Here is a 24,856-nt window from a genome sequence, read left to right as displayed (position 1 = left end):
CCCCTTATGAAGCATCCTTACACAAGCTAAGTTGATTTCTACTCCAAACTTCTTACAAACAAATTTTAAGTCAGTGGACAGAAAAGGTGCTGAGTCTGCCCTGCTCTTGCTATTCAACAAGGATAAAGTACAGGTATGGCTGAAGTATCCTACAAAAGCCACTAGTACATTTCAGAGGACTAGAGACTTCATGCTGCCCGTAGGAGACTCTCCAGAAAAAAAAGATCATTATCTCCAAATGGTTACCTGGCACAGACTGGAATGAAATGGGACAGTGACAGGAGAGCTACCCTTCAGGAGGTAAATGGAGCTGCAGGGACTAATTGTGAAATTTGGCCTGTATTGTGATGACAACACAAAATATTAATTATAATTCCATGAAAAGCACTGGTGTTACAAAAATATGGTGTTACTGACAATCAAGTATCCCAACAGCAGAGTATCAAGGCTAAATTCAAATATACTTGTATAACTTGAAGGAACCCTACTATAGGCAACAAAGTCACTTGGCAAATCTTTACCTGCCTATTCCCCACCCCCCAAATGCTTGCAAACATGGTCCTCTTGTAACCCCACTCTAATGCTACCAGTTATTTGTATGTGATTTATTATTTGACACAGAGGAATGATTTTAATATTAGCATATAATAAACTACAGGACATGGAATCTTCAAGCTTGCCTTGCATTCCAAGTTTTAATTTTTTAAAAAATTCCCATATTCTGTTATATATGATTTCTAAACTCTTCTGGATCTATTTTCCATCAGAAATGAGCAGAGAAGACAGAGAGGAGAACAAATATATTGACCACAACTTATGCTATTAGAACAGTCTATTGATTCCCTGTGCTGGTTTGTGTTAAGAAAAAGTACACTAAGGAAGAAATGGCAGTTTTTTATATTTTTGCCTCTTATTTTCCAAATTCTGCATAGTGAAGAAGATTCTATTCATACCCTACCTTCAAGAAAACAAGTCCTTAAAGACAAAGGAAGCTGAAATGTAGTAAATCTTGAATTACTCCTGCTACCATTAGTCTTAGCAGCCTGAATCTTGTGTTTGTTTCTTCCTTCTTACTTTACATAGTGCTAAAATAAAGGTTCCTCTGAATTAAAAATTTAATCTTGAGAGTTCAGAATTAACATCTCCAAAAACAAAAAACACATAATTCCTTTTTTCCAACAAATATTGTAGCTATTGCTTTGAAGGAGTATATGCTTGTCAAACAAACAATTCAGAAGCACAAAGCACAGTTTCATATGGGCTCTCTAATCAGAATTCATCCAGCAGGCGTCACAGTTACAGGCTTTTTATAACTCATATTCTGTCAAGAACAGCACCAGTCATCGTACTTAGCCCACCAGAGATTCAAACAGTTCTGGATCATCAGTTCTTGTGGAAAAGCCAAGGAATATACTCAGCTAAAAGATGTTCAATGCAACATGTGTTTGCATAAAAATTTAGCTTGTTTTTCTGAGAAAAGGACAAGCTTTCCCTACTGGGATTATAAAATTTGTTTCCTCAAGTGACATGTATGCATGTAACTAAAAGGCCTGATTTTCAAAAGTGCTTAAATCAATGGAGGCCCACACTGTAAAACAGTCTCGATTTTAAAGAACCCTCTTTTGGGAGCAAGGGTGGCAGATTCATTTATACTTATACATTATACTGGGCTCTTATGTTATTCTGAATCACTGCTTTTGAATGTTATACAGAGAAATGGGAACAGCAAAGGGTAAGGATATAATTTCTATGTAAGATGCTTCTTTTAGGGGAAAAAATCTCAGGCAAAGAATATAACATGTAGCTGCCACCATCACATGAAGTACTCTAAAATTCTGCAAAAGCTATTACAGCACCACTTCTAACTTGCTTTGGTAATAAATGTGAAAAAGAAGCCCTATCTGACTTAGATCAGACCAGTTACTCAGATGACGAAAGCCAAGGGTACACTGACAAAATATAGTCAATAAAGTTAATGATAAAGGAAGGAAGAAAAGCACATCCCATGGAAGTAAAAAAAAAAAAAAAACCCCACAGTAATTATTAAGATCATATTGCACATGGTTCTCCAGCACTGGTTTCTTCTGATTCCCTTTCCTTAATTGAACTGACATGATATCATTACTGGGAAAAAAACCCCAGAAAACTAAAAAACAAAACAAAAATAAAACCAACCAAAAAAACAATAACAACCAGAAAGTAAGAAAAAGGAATACATATACCAAATTGCAGAAGATTTATACATCCTTCTCTGTCCTTAGCTGGAATGTTTGCTGTGTACTTTAATTACATTTAGGATTTTAAAAAACATTAACCACAACAACTCCTTGATGAAGACAACAATTTTATTATCCTCAATTTTCCTTGGGAAGCTGAGGCAGAAGGATTAAATTATGTGCAAGTAAGGTGAAGTACAGGTGTTTGCCAAGCCTGGTTACAGCTGTCCAACACCAAGTAACCACACTGGAAAATGTCAATATCATTGACTTGTCAAAACATTAGAAAAGTGGTTCAGAGCTCAGCTAGAGCTGGTATCAGTGGCATTGCCAATTCCTTTATGCCAACTCTCTGGTTGTTGGGATACTCTTTCTGATGGTCTGAAATCCTGCTGGCTTGTTGCTCAGCAGAAGAGCTGGCTCAGCTGAAGTAGGCTGCTTGGCAGAGAATTTGCAGTGGCTGAAGTCTAAACCAATCCAGGCTGAGTAATGCAGATGATCAGAAAAGTCAGATGAAAAAGCTCCTCATGAGCATTTACCAGTTTGTCAAAATGCTAAGATTCCACAGAGGCATTCAAATTTTCAATGAGTTCCTTTGGTCTGCTGTCTGACAGCAATTTTCAAAATTTTTTCAAGTTCTTTCATATGTCCCTTCTCAGCTGCCTGCATCCCTGACAGGGTACACAGAGTTCCAGTCTGTGATGTGAGGTAGACAGATGTGCAGGATTCTGCATACCTGAGAGCTCTCCCTTTCCTGCAGAATGCTGAGAAAGCATTACCTTTATTGAAATAAATTTTCAGAGTATTTCCCATATTCGAGAATGACCTGACTATTATTCATTCTCTCTCTCACCAAAATAATCTGGAGTCCTTTCTTCATAGAGGGTAGGGACAAAACATGCATGGCTCACTCTGTGCATGTTTAAAAGAAGAGAAGAAATAGTGTGATCACTGCAAAATCTTCAGAATGGTTCCAGATGTTTGTTTGTATGAAACTGGCTATATTATTGATTAATGTGTCAAGGCTGTTTTCACAAGAAAACAGGCCTGGAAGATTGGGTTGGGCTTTTTATTCTTTTTAATTTCAATTTTTATTCAATAAAGCTGTAAACACAGGTTTTGGGCAGCTAAAATAGAAGACAATCTCTCTGAGGTACTCAAAAACCATCAAAAGTCTTCTTGGAGAGATAGAACTTTAAAAGTATACATTTGAAGTTCTAATGTATACTATAAAAATATTCAGACAAATATTTTTTTTAATGTAGAATTAATAGTGCCTGTGAGAACACTGCAAGGCTGTAACTGAAAGGCTGCTAAAGCATGCAAAAAAAAAAAAAAAAGAGAAGCAAAAATAAAATACTGCTCCTTAAATAAGTATGTCAACAACAACAAAAAAAGGAGGTCAAGTTGCAGTGCTACGGGAAACAACTGAGGATTTCTGAGTTTTTGTGGAAATGGTGTCAAAAGCTTGATGTTAATTTAATTATTTTTCTATAGAAATTTATTTGTCTGGAATTGACATTGTTCTGACATTGTAATCTGGTCTCCAGGGGCATGCTTGGCAATGTTGCCCAAAGGCCTTGAAAATGTCATTCATAATACAAGTCAGAAATTGCACAGGTGAAACAGCCAGGGTCTTAATCCATCAAACACTGTTCCAACTCAACATGCTGCCCTTATCTGACAAGCTCCTTAGTGTGTCTGTTGACAGCTCAAGACACTGACTGGCTGGCAGGGAATGGGGGTCAGAGGAGGTCAAGCAACACGGAGCTGGAACAGCAGCAAAATCCGTGGGAACACAGATATTTCAAAATCATGTTCAGCCATTTCTTTATTTTTGGTTTAGGGGGTTTATGCAACAATTTTATTTATCCAGCTTCGGCATCTTCACTCATTAGCCATTATTAAATTACAACAGTCTCAAAGCCACATATACCCTACATAAAACCACATCCAATTTGTAAACTGAAGTCATCTGTGAGAAGAAAAAATCCATTTCTCCCCTTGACATTGGCACTTCACTTCCAATGGCCTCACTTTATCCATGAACTATCAGCAAGAAAATTTCTTCATAAAGGCCATGATTGTCTTTCAAATCTCCATCTTTAACAAGGTATATGTAGAATAAGCTTACCAGTTTAACTTCTAGAGCTGCTAGCATAATACTATTAAGTATTATATTAACAGTTGCACATTCACATTGGTGTAAATAAGACCAGAATCAGACACTGCACTTAATTTCTCATGGTGTTGACTGGAACAAGAATATATTCTGCCGAAAATGTCTGGAGGAAGAGAAAGGAATTGAAAGCCAGCAAGGCTAAGAGACCCCAACTGACTTACCTCTGAAGAGCTGATATCTATTAACAGATATTATATTGCTTATTAAATTAATGACAGCTCTATATAAAGTCTATCAGGGGCCCTCCAAAGGCCTATTCAGAACTTATGAAATTCAGCAGCCCTGTAAAGCAGTGCCATAAATACTATCATGTAATTTACACTAACAGAATACTTGGGCTGCATATAAGCCCATTCTTTTATTTCAGCAATCCAGTATTCATTACTCTGAAATAATTAAAAATTGTTCAAAAAGACAAGAATTTGCAATAAGACAATAATTCAGTTAAACATTAGTGTTTCTTTAGAGATGAGTAAGACTTTTTGACCATCAGAAAAACATACTAACCTGGAAAAAAGAATTTAGCTTAACTGTCAACACCCTTCTCTACTGTAGCAAAAAATATGACTTGTGAAAACATTCTCAGATATGTTTTTAGCTAAACTAACACCTTTTCTAGGTGTAGGTTACCCATAAAATGTGCACAGAATGATATGTAGGCACATCTGCAACACAAATAATGTGATATATTATCATAATCAGTATTTACTCTTTGTGCTGTATGTAGAAGACCCTGGTGCAATCTGCCTTAGCACCATTACCAGATATCAAATGAAAAAACAAAAAAATTCTCTGCTGAGAGAACATTTACACATTACTAAGATAATTTTCACATGTATATGACAAATTTGAGGCTTAACTCTCAAAGAGTGCAGATCACACACACAAACATTATATTTACTACATTTTCTTCTCTCTCTCTCAACTGACCTTTAATTTGCAAACCTTATTATTTCAGATCACAAATTTAAATTTACAAAGGGTCCTACAAATGAAGAACCTTGGATATAAGTGACATTTGAGGTGCAGTTTTAACTTTATTTTATGCTTTCTCCACAAATTTGAGAAAGTTGCTCAAAGATAGTGCTAAAGACTGATTTTGATGCCCAATTATCTCTTAAAGTATATTGGACAAGCTGCACAAAGTTATTTAAGCTCCAAGTTTCCATTTAAATCAATCAAAGTTAATCTGAATGTCTCTGTGGTCTAGATCATAATGACTACATTTTGCACTTATATTTGTCTGAATCCCCTTTATTCCTAAATTGCTGTCTAACATTGTCAGTACCTGAAATTCCCTGGCTGCTTGTATTTCCACCTTAAGGCAAATATATCCCAATGCTGCCAAGAAGCCTAAAGAACTGGCTCTCAACCAAGTCCCAACGAGTTCCTCAAACTATAAATAATTACAAATTTACTGAGCCAGAAAGATTTTGAGAGAGAAAGCAAGAAAACAAGCAAGAGACTGATTCCACAGCCTAGCAGTACTCATGGGATAGAGCAGATTTAAATTGAAGCCTCTACTCAAGATCTAATTATTTACACAAAGCAGAACAATTCCTTCCAAAGATTGAGGAAGCAAGCTGTGTCTTAGAAAATTCACATTTGTGGTCAAGACAGAACCTAACACACAGTAACTGAGTTCATGTCTCTGCTTTAAATTACAGCATCCACTTGACTAGAGCTGCTGTCTATTTTAGAAGTTTCCTGACCATCAGCTTCTCTCATGGCTCTTTTCAGGAAAGGAGGAATGACAAGAGAGGGAACACCCCTGTGAACAGATGAAAAGGAGACTGGTAAAGTTTTCACACCCAAACTTGATTGTTTCACATGTGTTGGTAAGGAAAGGCTTCAGCTGCTTGCTCCTCTTCAGCATTTTTAATTACTTAGCTTGACAGATTCCTGCTCAGTTTATCGACTTTAAGAGCCACATTCGTAGACAGTTATGCCAACACCATCTCTGAGATGTGCCAACATGCCCAGCTTTGCTCATGATCCTCATAGGACACCCAGCTGCTGGAAGCAATGAATTCCACTACATGTGGGGTCCAGGAGATGTGGGAACTGACAAACCTTAATCTTGTGGGGCCAACTGGCAAAGACCATGAATGCCTCTAAAGGCCTGCAGGAAAAAAAGAGATCTCAGTCCATGTTCTGACACATATGTAGCTATTTTATATAAAGTAAAACATTTGCAATGGAAGAAGCCACTTTCTCAGAATGATTAAAAGCCCCGTGTCTCCATAAAAAGTTTGGAAATTGGGAAACATTGATTCAGATCCCTTTTCCAAACCAGGTAGGGAGGAACAAAGACGTTTAATCTAGAATGTGCTTTATCCCTGATGAGAAGGCTGCTGTACTGACTGATGCAGCTCATATCACATTGGGCCAATCAACCAACCCGTGTCTAGTCTGAATCCACCACTACTTTAACATGAAAGAGATTTCAAACAACCCAAAAGTGCGTAACTTAATTGGTTCTTTGCACTGGGAGAAGAAGATATTTAGATACTCTCACTCATTACTGTTGAACTGCATAGATTTTGTCACCTCCGGCAACATTTTGACAACCTCAGAGGTATTGACTGCCAAGTGATTAAGAAAGCAATTAACTATCTAGACAGCTTTTTGGATTTTTTCCCTATCATTTAAACAGAGTATTTCTCCAATTTACAGGTTCATTGTAAAGGTATTACTACAATATGGATGCTTTGGTTTTATAAATACTTGTAAAAGCTGGGTAATTATGAGCATTGGTGTTGACCATTAAAAAGGGAGAGACAAAACATTGAAAATAAGTAAATTAAATCATTGGGAAGAACATTCTAAACACATGGGCAATATGAAACTTGTTCCCATAAGACTACCAGGAAATCCACCAAATCTTCCTTTCTTCCCTTTTCATTACATCCTCACACTCCATGAAGAAAAAACAAAAAAAAATTAAAATAACTTGAAAGCAGGCAGCTCTAAAATAAACTACCAGTGTGAGGAATTTTTAGTTCAAGTTGCATAAAATGTTAAATAGAAACATGAAATTGAAAACATAGTTGAGTTTGGCTGGAAGAAATGTGATCTTGCTGAAACAGATTACTTAAATGTTGAAGTAAAAGGAATTCAGCTAACACACAACACATTTGGCAGCAAACCAAAACCATATGTCACACAAATGAAAACTAAAACATCAGCACTAAATCTTGTCCCTTTAGACACTACAGCTTCCATCAGGATGAGGAGTGTTTATAATTACCAGGCTGAGTAATAAATATGACTGCTGCATTGTTTAGATCAACTGGATGAGCATGATGGAGCTAAAAGGAACCAGACTGCTCCAACACTCTCTAAAGAATGAGACAGAGGAAGACAAAAAGAGCACTCAAACAAGTCTGGAAATCTTGAAGGGAGCAGACTTTGATAAAGTAGAGCAGTAATTATTTGAACTGACCTGAAATGGTGTCATCACACAAGTAGGGAGGGCAAAGTTATTACTCGCATGAGACCATATTTCTGTCTACTCTGCTTAGAGATTTGTGCTACTAGAGAGAAAATCATAACATGTAGGTAAGGCAGAAAAATTCCCAAAATTATTCCAGATTGCAGAAATTTATACTCAGAGGTCTTTATGTCTCTTCTTTTTTTTTAATGTTTGAATTTTATGATGTCAGTACTTAGAGTCATGGAACACCTTGACAAATTCTGCTACTACTCTTCTAGGCTAATTTCATGTTTAATCCCTGTGCTTTATTCCAAGTCATAGCATTTATAAATCATCCCATTTGATACACTCATTCTGACAGTCCCTCCTGCATTTCAAACCACATCTCCCCCTAACAGCAATATCATTTTTAAAAAGTAGAAGCTTCCAGTTACTCTTTGCAGTCATAATGCAGCCAAGACTGGGTTTCTTAAGAAGTGCTTTTATTGTATAGTGGCTATTGGTTCTTCAAAAACTTCATTTTTGTTGCTAGCTTATTTTCTTGCCCATCACTTACATAGGCCCAGCTGCTTTTCTAACCAAGATCACTCCTCCTAGATTTTATCCAAATTAAATTTCAGAAGCCACTTTGTTTCATATATTAAATATGTAACGTCAACACACCTGTGAAAGTACAAGTTATGAAAGGACGCTGCCCTTCAGGACTTCCCACTTCTAAATATTAAAAAAAACCCCTAAATTCTTGTAATTTCCTGGAAGAACATCAGAAGTCTTTTGCATCAAGCACTTATAAAATGGCCACAGAATTCAGTGGAATATCCAGGAAACTGTGATAATACATTATCACATATGCATAGAGCATAGATATACATAGATATACATAGATATACATATGCATATGATATACACAGAGCATTTCATTCCTTGGCTACACTACTTTTTCTAAGCTAAAGCAGACACTGTCACAGTGCTTATTAGCCTTGTTAATTATTTAATGAGGAATTTGAGTAGCATGGAAGAGGCCACTGAAGTCAGTGAAAAAGTCTTTGCCTAGTGATTACCAGCTTCAGCAGAAGCCTTTGGATTATGTCTGTCTCTGTGGTCAGCCAGAGCAAAAAAGTTGCCACCCTGGAGCTGACAGAAACTGTGATGAAGCTCTGGGAAGGATTGTCTTGCTTCTTCTGTGGCAAGCACTCACACCACCAGAAGCTGGCATCTTCCCAAGGCTTGCTGCTATCAGAAAAAAGTATGAAACTCACATGTTCTGAAGTCCCAAAGGCTGATGAAGGTCCTCTAGAGATCAACAGACATAAGAAAGCATTGAAAATGGAGATCCTTTCAGACAGATTAATTTTAATGTCTGTGCTTAGTGTCTGGGTATTATAGTCTTGGATTGTATAGTCATTAAAAATGGAGCTACAGCTCTTTTATCTTTTGCTAGCCTTGTACTTCGCATTCAAGCATGACAGGAACCAATGGCAGAAAGAGGTAGTGCCTTTATTTAATAGAGCTGCATATTAGTGGGCACTTTTAATGCATTTTTTGCAGCAAGATCCTCAAATATATTTTTCATATGTAATGCTGTATGAAATTCTGTAATAGTATTTCAGAAGACTGTGATACACTATCAAAAAAAAAAAAAAAAAAAAAAATAGAGTGTTTAAATCCTTCTATCAACCAGGCAGCAGCTCCTATTTCAAGACAGGTAAAATAACTATGAAGTACAGGAAATTAATGTTTATCCAGAGTACTCTATATTCCCAGAAAAGCTTGCCAGAGGAATTACTAAAAGCAGCCGGAGGTTGTGTGCATGTTAACACCCTAACTACCTGGCATACTTAAGCACACATAGACACACACTTTCCTCACACATTCCTGAGCATCACAACTGCTGAAATGCAGGGAAGGAACGAACAGAGTTATGGTTTCAAGATACAGCACAAATCAGGCTGCCAAGCTGTCTTTAATTTTTTATTAACATTTTTTGCCTGGCAGGACAACTCCAGGGATGGTCATGGGTAATAAGCTTCCTGCTATACAGGAGTCCTGACAAACAACAAGTTTATGGCTTGACCCAACAGAGAATCATTTTAATACTTAAACAAGCATCTCCCAAATATGCAAAATATACTGGCATGGACAGCAATGAAACAATTTTTAATTCCATTTTTAACATGTTACAGAGCTGTCAGTTATTCTTCTGTTATCCAGTTAATACTAAAAAAGGTCTTAGGTCTTAGTGCATACAAGAAATATACTGTGGCACTCAAAATTCCCACAGCTGAGTCACTAGAATGTCTCCAAGCTACTTTGCAGATAACAGTGTTTCCCTAAATCTCCTCTAAAACATACTCCCGGGATACTCCCAGAGCTTGGATTAAGCAGCTTCAAATTTGTCTTTTATTTTTGCCTGTGACAAGAGAATTTGCCTCTGGCTGCCCATGGAATTTTGAGAATCCACTAGGCTTCTATATGTGGAGAGATTATATATTTGGGACTGGAATCTGCTTTTAATATTAAATTAACAGGTTGGACTTTTTATAGGCATAAATTAAAAAATAGGGTGTTGTTTTTAATTTGAAACAATGCTTAATATGAGTTTAATCAGAATCCAGTTCCTTAAAGTGCATGTTGTTCTAAGCAGAAACATTTGTGAAAATGCAGGTAGTATCTACCACAGATATTATTTTAAAACAGTCAATTACTTGAAAAATAGCATTATTATGCAATCGCAAACCAGATTATCTATTTTTTTCTTCTAATGGTCATTAGAGACAAAATGTCTAGTAAAAGCATAAAGAATTCTCTGACAGCTTTTAGCACCCAGCAGATAAAAAGGGATTATCAAAAATGTGACCATTTCCTTATCTCAAATAACAGGCATTTATATTTCTCCCTTCTCATCTTTATTTATTTTTTTATTCATTTATTTTCCCAGGTGGAAGTCTCTTCCCTTTTCCTTTCAGAAACTGCATGAGATGATGCAGTACCAAATTCACATTTAAAGATCTGGTAAAAAGAAGTTCACTGTTCAATGCTCAGTTAAAACTATTGACACAAACAAGCCCATGAAATGCTGTGGAATGCCTTAGGATGGCAGAGTGGTTATATAAACACAGCATTGCATCTCAGACTTTGGTTTTCTCATTTATATACACCACAATGCAACTCTCTTCAGCTGCTTCCTATTCAGTTAGTTTAAAGGCATTCCTAATGCCTTTAAATTATTATTTCAAATAATGAGAATAAACAGGCATTTACAGTAGCCTTTAGATTGTCACTCAGAATGAAACATCTAGAGCATTATGCTGGTGTATGAAGGGTAGGAATTGTCTCTTGAACCCACCTCTGAATTCTTGAATATAAACACAGACTTTCTCACCTGATCCATTCCTTTTCTGCTCTCTGGTGTTGTGCTGAGAGACTTACACACTTTCAAGAATGGAAATAATAATAATAATAATAATAATAATAATAATAATAATAATAATAATAATAATCTCTAATACTTCCCTACTTCCTGACAGAAGTCTGAGGAACCTATGGAACCTACTGTCTTAGAACAACTAAGAATGGATACAAGAAAGAAAAAGGAGGGAATGTGTTGGAAGACAATTGCATCTCTTGGATGAGAGAATCAGCACCAAGTAATTGAGACAAACAAAAGAAGAACTAGCAACATTCAGGGCAATCATTCAATCAGAACATACATTTGCCTTCATGTCATCTAGGTATTTAAGAGATTGACAGTATGCAATGTTTTAAATTAAAACAGAAGAAGGTGCTAAATGAAGATAGGTAACTCCAGGAAACTACTTTCACATCAAAGATCATAAATGCAAGCAGTCTTGAAAATTTTACAGCACACACCACTTTTTAACTGATTTCTATTGAACCATATGTGAAGGTCAGTGGTCCACTGAATTTTATCTTCAATCAACTCTATTAGTCATAACAGTACAAGATTATAAAATGCTTAATTTACAGTCTATAAAAAAACATAGGTTAAGCAGATGGAACATGGGACACCCAGGTTTTCCCAAACAAATTTCAAATAAGAACATGTGATCTCTTCTGGTTCGACAACAAAAAAAAAATGCATGGGGAGGACCAAATATGTATGTATGTACATTAAAAAATGAATGCAATTTGCTCAGACTAGATCCAATCCCTGTAGCTGCACAACTTCACTAAAGTGTTTAATGTTCTCTGATGTGCACAATAATCCCAGGTAAGAGGAGAATTGATTTACATTTCTTTCACAGTGTTAAATGCTCTAATTATTAAATAGCCCTCAACATATGGCAAGGAATTAAGGAATGTAAATCAGGAGCCATGTGCTACACAGTAATCACATAAATGGTTCCCAAATAGCAACAGCACTTCTGGAAGATTAGCAGAATCATATTTTTGTGATTTACACACAATTTCCACAAACTAGTGGGGAAATACTCTGCATGACAAAGCAAACTATTAATAGGGTGGCAGTGGTAAACAAAATTTCTTTTAGCTTGTGATTAATTTCATTAGAGCATTAACATGGAAAAAAAAAAGATATAAAAATGTGTTTAAAGATTAATCTCAGCATATTAAGGTCTTTTGATTCTTATAATTAAAATTTATTAGACTTTTGACAGTATTAATTCAAAATCTTCTGCTGATGCTTTAATTTAGCAGTTTGGTGAATAGTACAGCAACACATCCTCTATACCTGTTTCTTGAGATGGATGACTCATTGTTGAACAACACTAATAGCAGAAATTTAAATGCATGCATATACCATAATGATAAAATTTCTTATCTATTCTACTGTCAAGTTTCCAAAGGTTATTTTAAAAAACTATCATACAGCTGTTTAAATCTGCCAGTTGTTTAAAAGTGGTCAATGGTTAGTATGACAATTTTATCCCCTTTTTTCACTCATCATCTCTTTTGTTCTGCCCTCCTTCCCTTTCCCATGTTTCTTGCTCATAGTGGTTTTTCACCTTGGCTTGTATTACCCTAATGCTAGATTGTTGAAAAACAGCTTTTTTTTTTCTACTTCATATATGTTATTTTGAGCATTTAGAAGCTACTGTTAGATATTAATTGTAGCCACAAACACTGACAATTAAAACAGACCAAAATACTGGGGAAAAAAAAAAAAAAAGCATGTGCTGTTTTAATATACAGACAATTACAACGTCCTTCTCTATGATCCTTTCTGATGAAATACCTCTACCTCTCTCTCCAGACTATTAATTCTAAAAATTGGATGCACTAGATTGTGCATTGAAAAGGTTATTCTTAAAGACAGTCACAAAACAGTAGCATTGCAAGAGAACAGAAACAGGAATATGTTCTCAGTCAGGAGAACTGCCAGGACCAACAGATCTGTCTCAGACCAGTCAACAACACCAGAGAACTGTTCTGGCACAAAAGGAAGACCATTTAATCTGTGGGTAAAGGATAATCTTTGCTTTCTACCCCCCTAGGAGTCTGTCTTCACATCATTCCAACCTCCTCCATCCAGTTTCACTGGATAAGAAATCTTTCAGGCAGCTGGATGGCAGCAGCTGTACCTGGGAGGAGGGGAAGGTAATGCTGGGTATCCAGCCACAAAAAAACTACACAGCTGCATCTACATTGAAGGTCTCACCTGGACTTGGCTAACACTATACTTAAGACAGAATTAAATAAGTTCATCAAATTTTGATCAAAAAAGACAGTTGAACATTTTTTATAAGGATGGACAAATTAGACAGGTATTTAGAAAAGAAAAAGGCAATATAAAAACAGAAGAATGAAGCAGGAGGAACCTTGGGAAGTGCCTTGGGGCACTTCAGCAGGGTAGTGATTAGAGGCTCCTGGGTGGTTCCTGAGGAGGTGTTGATCTCTAGGATACACAGTGTTGTGCAGCTTTTCACTACCCTGTACACTGCTGAAGTAACCTGAAAAGGACTCAATGAAATACAGTTTAAAATACTGTCTTTTCACATATTTAACCCTTTTCAGGACTTCTGCATAACATGATAGTAGGAAAAATGTGGCTAAGACCAGAAACAAGGATATTTCCTCTTCATTTTTGCAGATCCTGTCTACTCAAAATCTTATATATTTCAGTGGGGTCTTTATGAATAATAAGCTCAAGAGTTGTACAACACTGTGCATTCTGCTGTCCTAAACCAGTTTGAATGTTTAATTTACACAGACTTTTTCCTTCAGCTCTATCTTCAAGATCTAATATACTACAGTTTTTTTCACCTTTTCCAAGGAAGATGGAAATCTGCAGCCATTGTTTCAATGCCTTGCTGGCTGTCATTTAAAGAATCTTAGAACAACTGCATTTAAAAAAACCTTTGGAAGGTCCAAAACAGACCAATCTCTGAACACACAGCAACTTCCCCAGGTCATATTCTGTCAATTTGTGAGGGTGTCCACAAAGATGGAAACTCCACCACAACTCTGAGCAAGTATTATCTCTGTAACTGCTGAAAATCATCACCATCGGCCTAATAATTATGAGTTATATTATAACTATAATAGTTATGAGTTTGCCTAGTAAAGTTAAGGAGGGGAAGAAAATATTTCTTCTCTTTTCTTTTTTTGTCCTTTTAGATTATGTCTCATGAAGAGACAGTATTGTTACACTGTTTTGCCACAATCAGGCCTTGAGTGTAGTAGAAGCCCACTGTGCTATGCAGAATGAATGCCCTATGGCAGTTTTTTCTTTATGGTTGCTAAAATATGGAAAATATATTTAAATGTATATTTACCATTAGAGGGCTCAAGAACAAAGGTTACAAAACCCCCAATCTTTTGTACGCAAAGTTGAAGGAGTTATACATGCCCATTTAATCCCAAGCTTTTAGTTTTCATTGAAAATAAAATGTCAAAACTTGCCAATTAATTGTCTTTAAAGTTATGCTAGACTATTTGCCTAAGTATTTGTTGTTGTCACACAAGCGAAATCAACATCACTAAATAGTGATGCTATAATTGCCATTTTTACTTAAATCAAACATATTCTAAGGTCCATTATTTCATCTTTGTGAAGGGCAGTGTATTTCAAATATTGTCTACATCCTATACATCAAAACCCAAAATGTCAAAGACCATCTATGCTTTAGTATAAACCAGTTTAATAGCTCTTCACCAAAATTTTCACAATATCTTTAGGTAATTATATAATTAAAAAGGAGATCTCTATAGCTTCCTTCTTACATTCTTAATTAGCTCTCTGGTTTTTTGGTATATCTTACTTAAGAAAATATTTGAAATTTAATTTTCTGTGTGTCTCCTATAAAAGGAATGTACAAAACTGAGTCCTCCATGGGTGCATCACAGCAGTAAACACGAAAGAATTTCCCTGATATTCTTTATAAGTGTAACACAGAATATTATTAATTTTGTATTACAAAATCTCTTCGTTTCTACAGATTGAAAATTAATTTTTTCATTGTAAGCAACATATACATTGATTACTACATTTTAAATTAACTTTTTGCTTGGGTAAAATCCACTAGTAAAAACCCATGAAATCCATTAAAATACCCAGAGTTATCCTGGATGAATTTCTAATGCACTTAAATATTGCTGAAAATGTTTCAGAGTTAGATTATTTAAATAATAATTATATTTCCAATTCAGGTAGCTTTATGCAAATTGTATCATTACACAAGAGTAATAAAAACTTTGGAACTATGATATTGCATTCCTTTGGTACTTAGCTATTTAAACTAGTCAGCCTGAATGAGAAATAGCTGTATATTTCAGATAGAAAAAAAATCATTGCAAGATTTAACAAGATAAAAGGCCTTAGTGGAAAGCAGTCAACAGTAGAATACCTTGGATACCAGCAAGACCACTTCTTCTCAACCATTTCTTAAATAACCCAGAAAAACTGCATCACAGAGAAAAGGTGATGGTTTTGATGTCTTTGTCCAGCAAATCTGGTTGAAAAAAATGTAAGTACCCCACCAGTCTGACTTACAATGAGCACCAATGAGTTACAGAGAAATCTGCAGTGTCTGCTCTCACAGCTTCCTTGCAGATAAGACAAAAGTAAGCAAAGCTCTAATTCAGCCTTGGTGTCGTCAGCAGTAATTCTAGCATTAGAAGCAAATGCTGATGCTTTGCCAGGAGAGAAAAAAAGTACTAAAAATATATGTTCAGTGAACTGGGAGAGCCTCCTGGACTAGCTCCTCTACAGGCACATACAACTACTGTACAGTACCTACATTTCTGTTAACTCATCTGAGGAGAGCATTTGACTCTTTGGGATGGTGCTGTGCAGGCCCAGGAGTTGGGCTCAATGATCCTTGTGGCTCCCTTCTAACTCAGGTTATTTTGTGATTCTTTGACTTTTTTGCTTTGCATTGTGCAACACTTTCTCCAATTGCACTACTCTGCCCAGCTGTAGCATTAATTTTATTTTTACGTCTTCACTGTTGATTTATTCACAGACTTCCAATAAATAAATAACCAAATAACCTCTGTCTAGCTACTCAGCCCTATCCTATACTAGACAAATTTTTCTGATTTGTTCTTTAGTTTCAAAGAGGATTCTGTAGGTTTTTTATCCTTCCACTTTCCTAATGAATCATTCCCTGGAATGCTTATAGCTACTGAGTTAGTTTTGTTCCTGCATTTTAGCACTGTCTGCATGCCCTGGATAAGTTATTAATGAGATTTTCATATCCTGCTCTCTACTGCTTCTCCATTTTTTACAAGGAATGCTTTTTGCCAATATACATTATCCACAGCTCTAACATAAGTTTCTCACTGACTCCTCTGAAAGCACCATTATAGGCAGATTCCATGCGGCCCTTCCAGGTATGCCCAAAAGAGGAGCATACATACACTAGTTTGCCCTTTTGTGTCCCAGCATAGCTACTAAGATGGTGGGCTTTTAGAAGATGCAAGTGCTGCTCTGAATTGCTCTGCACTAGCACTGGCAGAGAGATATTGCCATTTCCAAAAGATTAACCTGGATCAAAGAAAGCCTAAGGAAGCAACCAGAACTGAGATGGGGAACTGCACTTTTTTTCTTTAAAAACAGTAGTGGAAAATTTCTTGTAGTGCTCTGCAGAAATAAAAAAAAAAAAATAGACAAAGAACCTTCCTTTATGATACTCTGAATTTGCATTAAGCATCTTTGGGGCTGACAAACACCACTAGGTTTGGCTAGGGGGGACTAGCCAAACAAGGGTCCCTCAGCTAGGGACTGCTATAGCTACAAACTCTTCTAAAGCTCATTAAAAACTCTGAATCATAGTGATATATAAATAGTGCCCTGGATTCAACATATTCCAGATTATCAGCATATGACCATGGCTGTGTTTCCTGGCAACTGAAAACCTCCAACTATTTGATAAAAACACACACACACACATATATATGGATACAGCTCTCCTGATCTGGGCAGAAGACAAAAGTAATCTGTGAAAAAATGGGTTTCCCTTGTGCTCATATTGGTGAGCACATCACAACTTTTAATCACCAAGTCTGATCTCCTATACCATTACACTGATTCTATGCAACGAAATATCCAGTTCTCCAAAGGTGAAAGATCACACCTGCAAGTGCTCATTGCAGACCATCTCTCTGATAGTCAGCATGAATTCCCCTCCATTCTTTTCAGTTTTCCTGTTCCACTGATTTAAAAAATGTTGGGGAAAAAGAGGATTTGGTCTGTCTGTATGAGAAATGCAATGCAGATGCTTGCCTAAAGCAATCAGGACATTTGAAAGCAGAGATGGTTCCTGCAAAATAGATTCACAGTGCATTTAATTTTCACCTACCTACTGTCTTATCTTCCTCTTTTTTTAGCAACCATCATTCAACTCTTTTGTCACAATAAGAATACCATTCCTGAAGCTGATGAGACTGACCACATTTGCAGAAAGATCCTGACATTTCCATAGACCTTTTCAACATCAATATGGCACTTGAAACTTTAGACTATGAAGTCCAGTCTTCTGTCCTTGTAACTTCCCTTTTGTTTTGTTGTTTGGGTTTTTTTCTCCAACATTTAAGTTTTCTATTCAGTTCTGTTTTATAAGTTTCTGAGAGTAGAAAAGACAGAAGTTCTTTAGCTGTTGGAAAGGCTAATTTCAGATATGAGAAAGTAAAGAAGGCTGAATAACTTATGGAGATAGTCACAATACTGAAGTATCCATCATGATGATGTCTGTTCATGGGGCAGAGGAGAGCAGACAGATAATTCAATCACTTGCAGATATTTTGGTTCCTTGCTTAGTTTTAGTGCTCATTAATGTGTGGATTTCCCTTTCTACATGCAAAGGTTTTATGAAAAAATGTTACCCTAAGTGTATTGCAAACATTACAGCAAATAAAAAGAAGAAAATATCTTCATGACTTGTAGAAACTCATAAACAATTAAGATCTGTATGACTTGCCATTTGCATGGCTATATTTAATACAAATTAATGCTAATGATACAGGAAAATTTGTTTTGAAGTCAAACTTGTAATTTATTTTGATGACTAAACAGAAATGGCATGGAATGTTTGGGTAAAATAGTTCACTTCAGATCTGAAAGTGCAGTCAAGAGTGTTCCAGCTGCAATCCTGTGCTTAGCATAAAATGAGTACAGAGAAAAGATTATCTCCCCTTGAATAAACCCATGCTCATCCATATCAATACAGCAAGCTGGGATATATATCTAAGTCCTATGAGATGTCTCTGGCTTCAGGGGATGGTGCAGTGTCCTCTTCTCCCTGCCCACACCCATTTTGCAGGTCATTTCATCATTACAGTGTTCATACATCACTCAAGGATCCCAGCTGCTAGGATACCCAATAGCCAACAGCCAAAACCTGTTTATCTGACTGGAGGTGCACCACCAGTAAAAGTTAAACCTTCCTCAATCATCTGTAGAAAATAGTACTCTGTTTTGAATTGCTTCTGTAAAGCACCAAGTTACATACTGCCAGTACTCACACTAAGTCTCCCAGTAAAACGAATTACAAATCTATCCCTTAATTCAAGAATTAATTCCCAATCAGACATTTACTTAGCTGAATTTAATATACAGACTTTCAAGAAGCCTGTACATTTCCCTTTTGTTGGTCAATAACTAGATAAAATGCCAACATCAACCCAAAACATTTCATTACTAAAGGAGCAGTTTTTAACTATGAGCTAAATTCTTGCTGTAAGACTTCTCTGAAAATGTCTCACCATTTTTCACAGCAAGTAAAAGTGAACTAAGGAACAGCTCTTGCTTTCAGATGACTTTAAAAGGATCTCAGACCCTGGACTATTTCTCTTATAGCATGTTAGACCAGATTGTGATCCCAGTCATTGGAGTGATATGTGCATGATAATGCAAAATGCTATGCCAAAGTAAACATTCTGCTGCATTCAAAGGAGCTATTTCAGATTCATATAAAGGGAAGTGAAACACAACTGAGACTAGGCATCTTAAATTAATGATGTGTGGCATGGTCAGAATGCAGTAATCTCTTGCATAAACACACTTTGAAATTCCCAGGCTTACTAGGCACGTAGTGTTAAAAAAAGGAAGGTTAATTATTTCCACATCTTTTTTCAGACTACAGGTCCATATAGAAAAAGGAATAAACTGCTAGAAAACTCCTGAAATATGTAACTAGATAATTACTAAGCACTATGTACAAAAGCCTTGTTTGGTATGTTTTGCATCTTGAATTGCCACAACTGCCATTTACAAGTGTTCTTTTAAACAGTAAGAATCCATCCATCCACAACTGAAGTATTCTTGAAGATTAAGATTAATGTGTCATGAATCACCACGGTTTAATATGCATGACACAGTTTCATTTCACACATATTCTGCATGGGTTGATTGCCATGTATACCAATATCAAACAGATGTTAATTCTTTAATTTTTTTGCTCTCAGAGTATGTTTTAATTATCTATGAGGCTTCATAAAGAAAAAGAGGGAGGTTATTGAAGCAAATTTAGTGAAAAATAAAAAAGAAAAATCCATTGGATCTTTTCTTTATTTCATGTTCCCAACAATATTATTTCAATATTAAAAAGAATGCTTGGTATGCAAAGGAACTGCAGACTGCTCTAATTAAATGGCTCATTCCTTGTAAGGAAGAAAAATTTGACTATTTTTCTAATAAAATGCATGATTTTAAATCCCTGCCAATTCAACACGAGCTTGGTGATACAAAATGTTTCTGCAAGTCATTGTATGTTTACACTGTGCCTAAATTCTTAAATTTGAGTATTTTTCAAAGAGATCAAAACTCCATGTAAAACATTACTCTATAAATTCTGGCATCAACAGTGCTATAGGTGCCCTGTATCATCCAAATTAAGAAATCTTTGAATATAAAATATTTCACAAGCCTTCACTGTACAGAGGCCAGAAATGGAAATGAAAAGACATCCTAGTTTAAAAGCAATGTATAATGAGAAGGCTGTTTCAGTCAGCGTCAGCTCCCACTTACTGCTGTGTCAGATTCAAGCCACAATTCCCCAGGACCAGAACAGCAACAGAGCCACAGGTCAGGATGGAATAGTGTTGGATAAAAACTCTGAGCTTTAACTAATGCCTAATTTGATCAGAGCTGTTACTGTAATTTCCATGGAAGTTGGAGCATGTCTCTAGCTTTGGGCCTGATCTTCCTGAAATCAACAGGAACAGGAATTACTCCCAAGGATTTTGTACTAGGTTTCACCAAGCTGAAACAGTCTCCAGGTTGAAAATTACAATTACCAAAACGGTTACAAATAATAATAATGGCAGTAGAAGTGTATATTTGAATCATACGTATCAATGTTAGATAGTATAACAGATACCGATAAACAATAGTAGTAGACAAAATATTACCAAAACTAAGATATTCAGCCTCTCCCTATGTCATAGAGATTTTTCTGTACACAGTAATATTTTCAACACCATAAAAATTAATTCAATTTCTTGCCTATATAACACATACTGACATAAGATGCCATACAGCTTTAAAATTAAAATATGAACTGACATTTTGAAAAATAACTGACAGTCATGGCACAAGAGTGCAGTGACCTCTGTCCTTCAATATTCTCTTTTTCTGTATTTATTTTTCCAAATGCTCAAATAAGTGAAAGGTGCCCAGAAACGAAATTTATATTACCAGTGACACCCTAATTCCAAAGAAGTCAAATTCACAACATTTTCACTGAACTTACTGGGCCAAGGAACGAATCTAAAATGTGGAATTTATATGCATCACGCAAAACACTTGTGCAGATTTCTGAAAACATACATCTATCAGATTGAAGGGAATTAAGCCTGCATTCCTTGTTCAACCAAAATTCCCTGACTGGAATAACAGCTTTAGATGTTATTTTTGTTCACATTCTGTTTTACTATGTTAAAACACCAGATTTTTTTTTCTTTTTACTTAAGATAAATGTGTGAAAATGCCTTCTTTCCATTCATAGATGTTATCTTCCTCAAACTTCAAATGATTCATCTGGGTGAATGTAGTTATAAATAATTTATCAAGATACATACCAGTTGTTAGGGAAAAAAAACCCCAAAGGAAGAATATCACTGCATAAAATCCGAACATTAAAATTGATTTTTTAAAATCAATCTTTAATTGGTTGTATTACCTCCTAATCCAGGTCTGAGGCGATTATCATAACCATCCAGAAGTCTGTCTAGAATTCTTGTAAAGATGGTGATGTTATTCTTAGCTTCGTCTTCCAGGGAGTCAGCCAGCACCGATCTAAATGGATATTTTACATTTTAGAAGCTGCTAAGTATGTTCTAGCATACAGTCAACATGCATTTTTTTCGGAATGGCCTCTACTTGCTTCATTCCAACAGGAAAGGTGTATTTAACAGTATGCAAACACAGAATTTCTATATAACAAGTTCAGACACACAAGGGTCAACAGCATACTATTTAAAATATCCAGGAAGTCATTTTCCAGTAGCATGTACTTGTAGGCATCATTGCATTACTGCGAGTGCTGCTTCAAGCTCCACAAACACTGTTAGTGGAGGCTGTGCTGGTGCAAAACCCTAGAAGAGCTTCCCAGGCTCTGGTGGCATGTCACTCCTGGGCTGATAACCCGAGATCCCATGCACAAACCCATCTCCTTCCAGCTCTATCTTATCTGCCCTCACTTAGGCATACTCTATCTCTGGATAAATCCTGTGGATTTGCCTCCACCCAATGGTCATGTAAAGTACATGACCAGAAGAACTAACGAGGGAAAACTCCAGCGATCATGCTCAGGGAGTCCTCTGACGCCAGCAGTTGGTGGGAGGGAACACCAGTGCTGACTAGCAAGCTGCAGGATAGCTGTGGACAGCCTTCATCTTTCTAAAGCGCTATTTTGTCATAAAAAGCACTATCTGATATTCCATTAGATGCAGACAAACCTTTTAAAAGTTGGATGGAAAAAGGAATCATAAATGAAGTGTCAAGAAGAATCTGTAGATCACGGATTGTTTCAAACTTCCCCAATAAAGAAAGAGACATTACAGCCTTTATGGATCAAATCTCTGTGGGACAGTGTCAGATATCTGTGCTATAGGGGCTGAAATATGAACCTGCTGCCCAGCCAGCCGTGGTGCTACACAGTCCGCTGGAACCTGGGCACCCAGACCAACAGGGCTTGTGCCAGGGAAACCCTGACACACAGAAGCCCTGACACACATGCAAATGTTAGCATACCAACAATTTTGAGCACTATGCATATGAAATACATGAGCTCCTCAGTCTTATCTACTTAAAACCAGCATGTTGGCATCAAGGAAGTAAAGCATCATATGCTACACACATTACCATTTACACCCTTTTCAGCTACCTTAAATTTCAACCCTAAATGTTTGAGTATTAATCATCTAGAAATGAAGGCATTTTGAATGCAAGCATGTTTTCCTCCTCCTCCAAATCAAAAGTAGGTTTGGGTGATATTTTCTCTAAAGCAAGACATAAAAGGATTTAAGATAAGGCTGCATGTTGGTCCCCAGCTCAATAACACAAAGAAGTATTTAAATGTAAATCATTGCAGTCTGTGCTTTCCATCATATAAACCATAGAATCGACCCAAATCAGATAACTTGTAAAGAATCCATGAAAATGTCATGTTTGAATTTACTCATGTGTCAGTTTTTTCTTAGCTGCAATTACTGGACGGTTCCTTTTCGGTTTGTAAAATGTATCATTGCACTCATGGACTACCAGAGTATGTCTCTGCCATTTTTAAGCTTCTTTTTGAGGTACAACAGTTTTCAAACTCAAGATTCCACCAAAAATATTAGATCAATACAATTACCTCAAATTAGGGTCAAATCCTGCAAACTTTACTCAGGCATAAAGTCCTTAATAATGCTTATAGTCTCTTTGACGTCAGTAAGATTACTCACTTGAGTAGGGTTTGCAGGATCTGGCCCACTGTGACTCAACTAATACTGCACCATAGTTAGGTATAAAGTGAAATAGAAAACATAGTTTCAGAAAATACTTTGTTCGCTGGGAAACAAACAAAAATATTGGAGACGTTAAATCATAGGAAACTTGCATTATATGGCATACAATCTTTACCATATTAGGACAAGACCTACTGCAGCCACAACCAAAGCAAGTAAATCAAAGTTACAAACTGCAATTAATTATGTGTTTAGGGACTGTGAGCAACACAAAAGTATAATGTCATAAAAATTACTTGCTCTTATGCTGTCACTTCAGAAATTGAGAACTTTACACAACATAAGAAAAGTTGATTAATAAATGATGCTATTGTTTTATTATATGTGATTGTGAAGTTGTATGCTATCTCCACCTAGAGGTTTAAGGCTTAAGCATCATTTTGAATTCTATTATGTTTGACCGAAAAAAAAAAATCAAAAATAAAAAAAGGCATGCCCATATTAATAAATATATGAGCATTATTTTAAGGACAGTGATTTGCAGTGTGACTTCATAAAAATCTATTTCTCTATTTTGTATGGTACAGAATCACAGTCATGCAGTAACTCAAGTCTTTAAGATCCAAAAAGGCATTTAAAGAAATTGTTATTTTAATGGTGGAATAAAGCATCAATTTACAAACCGTTTAAGGACAAGAGATCAGGCTTTTATGGTACCTAAACTACATTCTACTGCATTTGCTCCCAAAACTATGTAATATTGCATTCAAACAGCTAAGAAAGAATTTTTTATTACGTTACTACATACTATACTTTTATAACCCCTCACACAAGCTTACCCTTAGCAGACTGTAACATACATGCTCACACTGAACAACAAAACTAAATATCCTCTCACCTTGTTGGTAGCCACATCAATAAAACCAGAAGAACCAACTGCATCTCGGAGAGTGCCAGCTTCTTCTTCATCGCTGCTCTTTGTAAAACCTAACGGTGCAAGAAAAACACAAAGCCACTCTCAGCCACAGTCAGTCTCCGCCAAGCAGTGCTTTCAACTTAAACCCGAGGAAAATATGTCACTTCACTGGAGAAAGGAAACCACTGGATTTCCGCAGCACTTTTCAGTACTAGCAACTTATTGTATCTCCATCTTTCCCAATGATCCTGCTCTGTGCAAGGAGGCAATGTATGATCAGAAGTGGCATGTGAGCCGGCGCATCAGATGCTTTCCTGTTCCGTGATGTGAAAGCCCCGAGACGAAAAGGAACAAAAAATAAAAACCGTATGTATGGGAGGATGGGGGTTTAACCACCCCTCGCCTCACTACGGCACACCGCAGCCGGGGGGGCGGGCGGGCGGGCGGGAGGCAGAGTCATGCCATTCGCCGGGGCTCGGTGCGGGGACCGACGGCGGGCGAGCCGCCCCCCGCCGCCGCCGAGCGCCCAGCACGTTTGACAGCTGCTCGGCAGAGCCCCGGCGGCCGCCGCCGGGGGAGCGCAGGGGGGCGCGGGGCGGCGGCGGGGGCAGCCCCCGCAGGGCGACAAGTTGCGGAGCGCAGCAGAGCCCCCGACACTGGCGGGCGCTGCCCGCCGCAGCTGGGGACCCCCCGGGACCCTACCTGGGAGCAGCGGGCGGGCGGGCGGCCGAGGC

The 24,856-nt window shown here is 36.9% G+C and overlaps 1 protein-coding gene across 1 annotated transcript in view; it reads right to left on the bottom strand.

Annotated features, from left to right (window-relative positions):
- GABRA2 (gamma-aminobutyric acid type A receptor subunit alpha2) overlaps positions 1-24,444 on the bottom strand; it is a 64,489-nt gene extending 40,045 nt beyond the window's left edge. Inside the window, exons 1-2 of the mRNA XM_059844895.1 lie at positions 24,105-24,444; positions 21,436-21,551 (exon numbers count right to left, since the gene is read on the bottom strand). Coding sequence (XP_059700878.1) covers positions 21,436-21,551; positions 24,105-24,175 — 187 coding nt within the window. The 5' untranslated portion in view covers positions 24,176-24,444. The remainder of the gene's footprint in view (positions 1-21,435; positions 21,552-24,104) is intronic.
- Between the last annotated feature and the right edge of the window lie 412 nt (positions 24,445-24,856).

Source organism: Haemorhous mexicanus, chromosome 4, assembly GCF_027477595.1.
Source record: "Haemorhous mexicanus isolate bHaeMex1 chromosome 4, bHaeMex1.pri, whole genome shotgun sequence".
NCBI classification, from domain to species: Eukaryota; Metazoa; Chordata; class Aves; order Passeriformes; family Fringillidae; genus Haemorhous; species Haemorhous mexicanus.
Note: the sequence above shows the minus strand (reverse complement) of the source record. Positions and strands in the feature narration are given on the sequence as shown.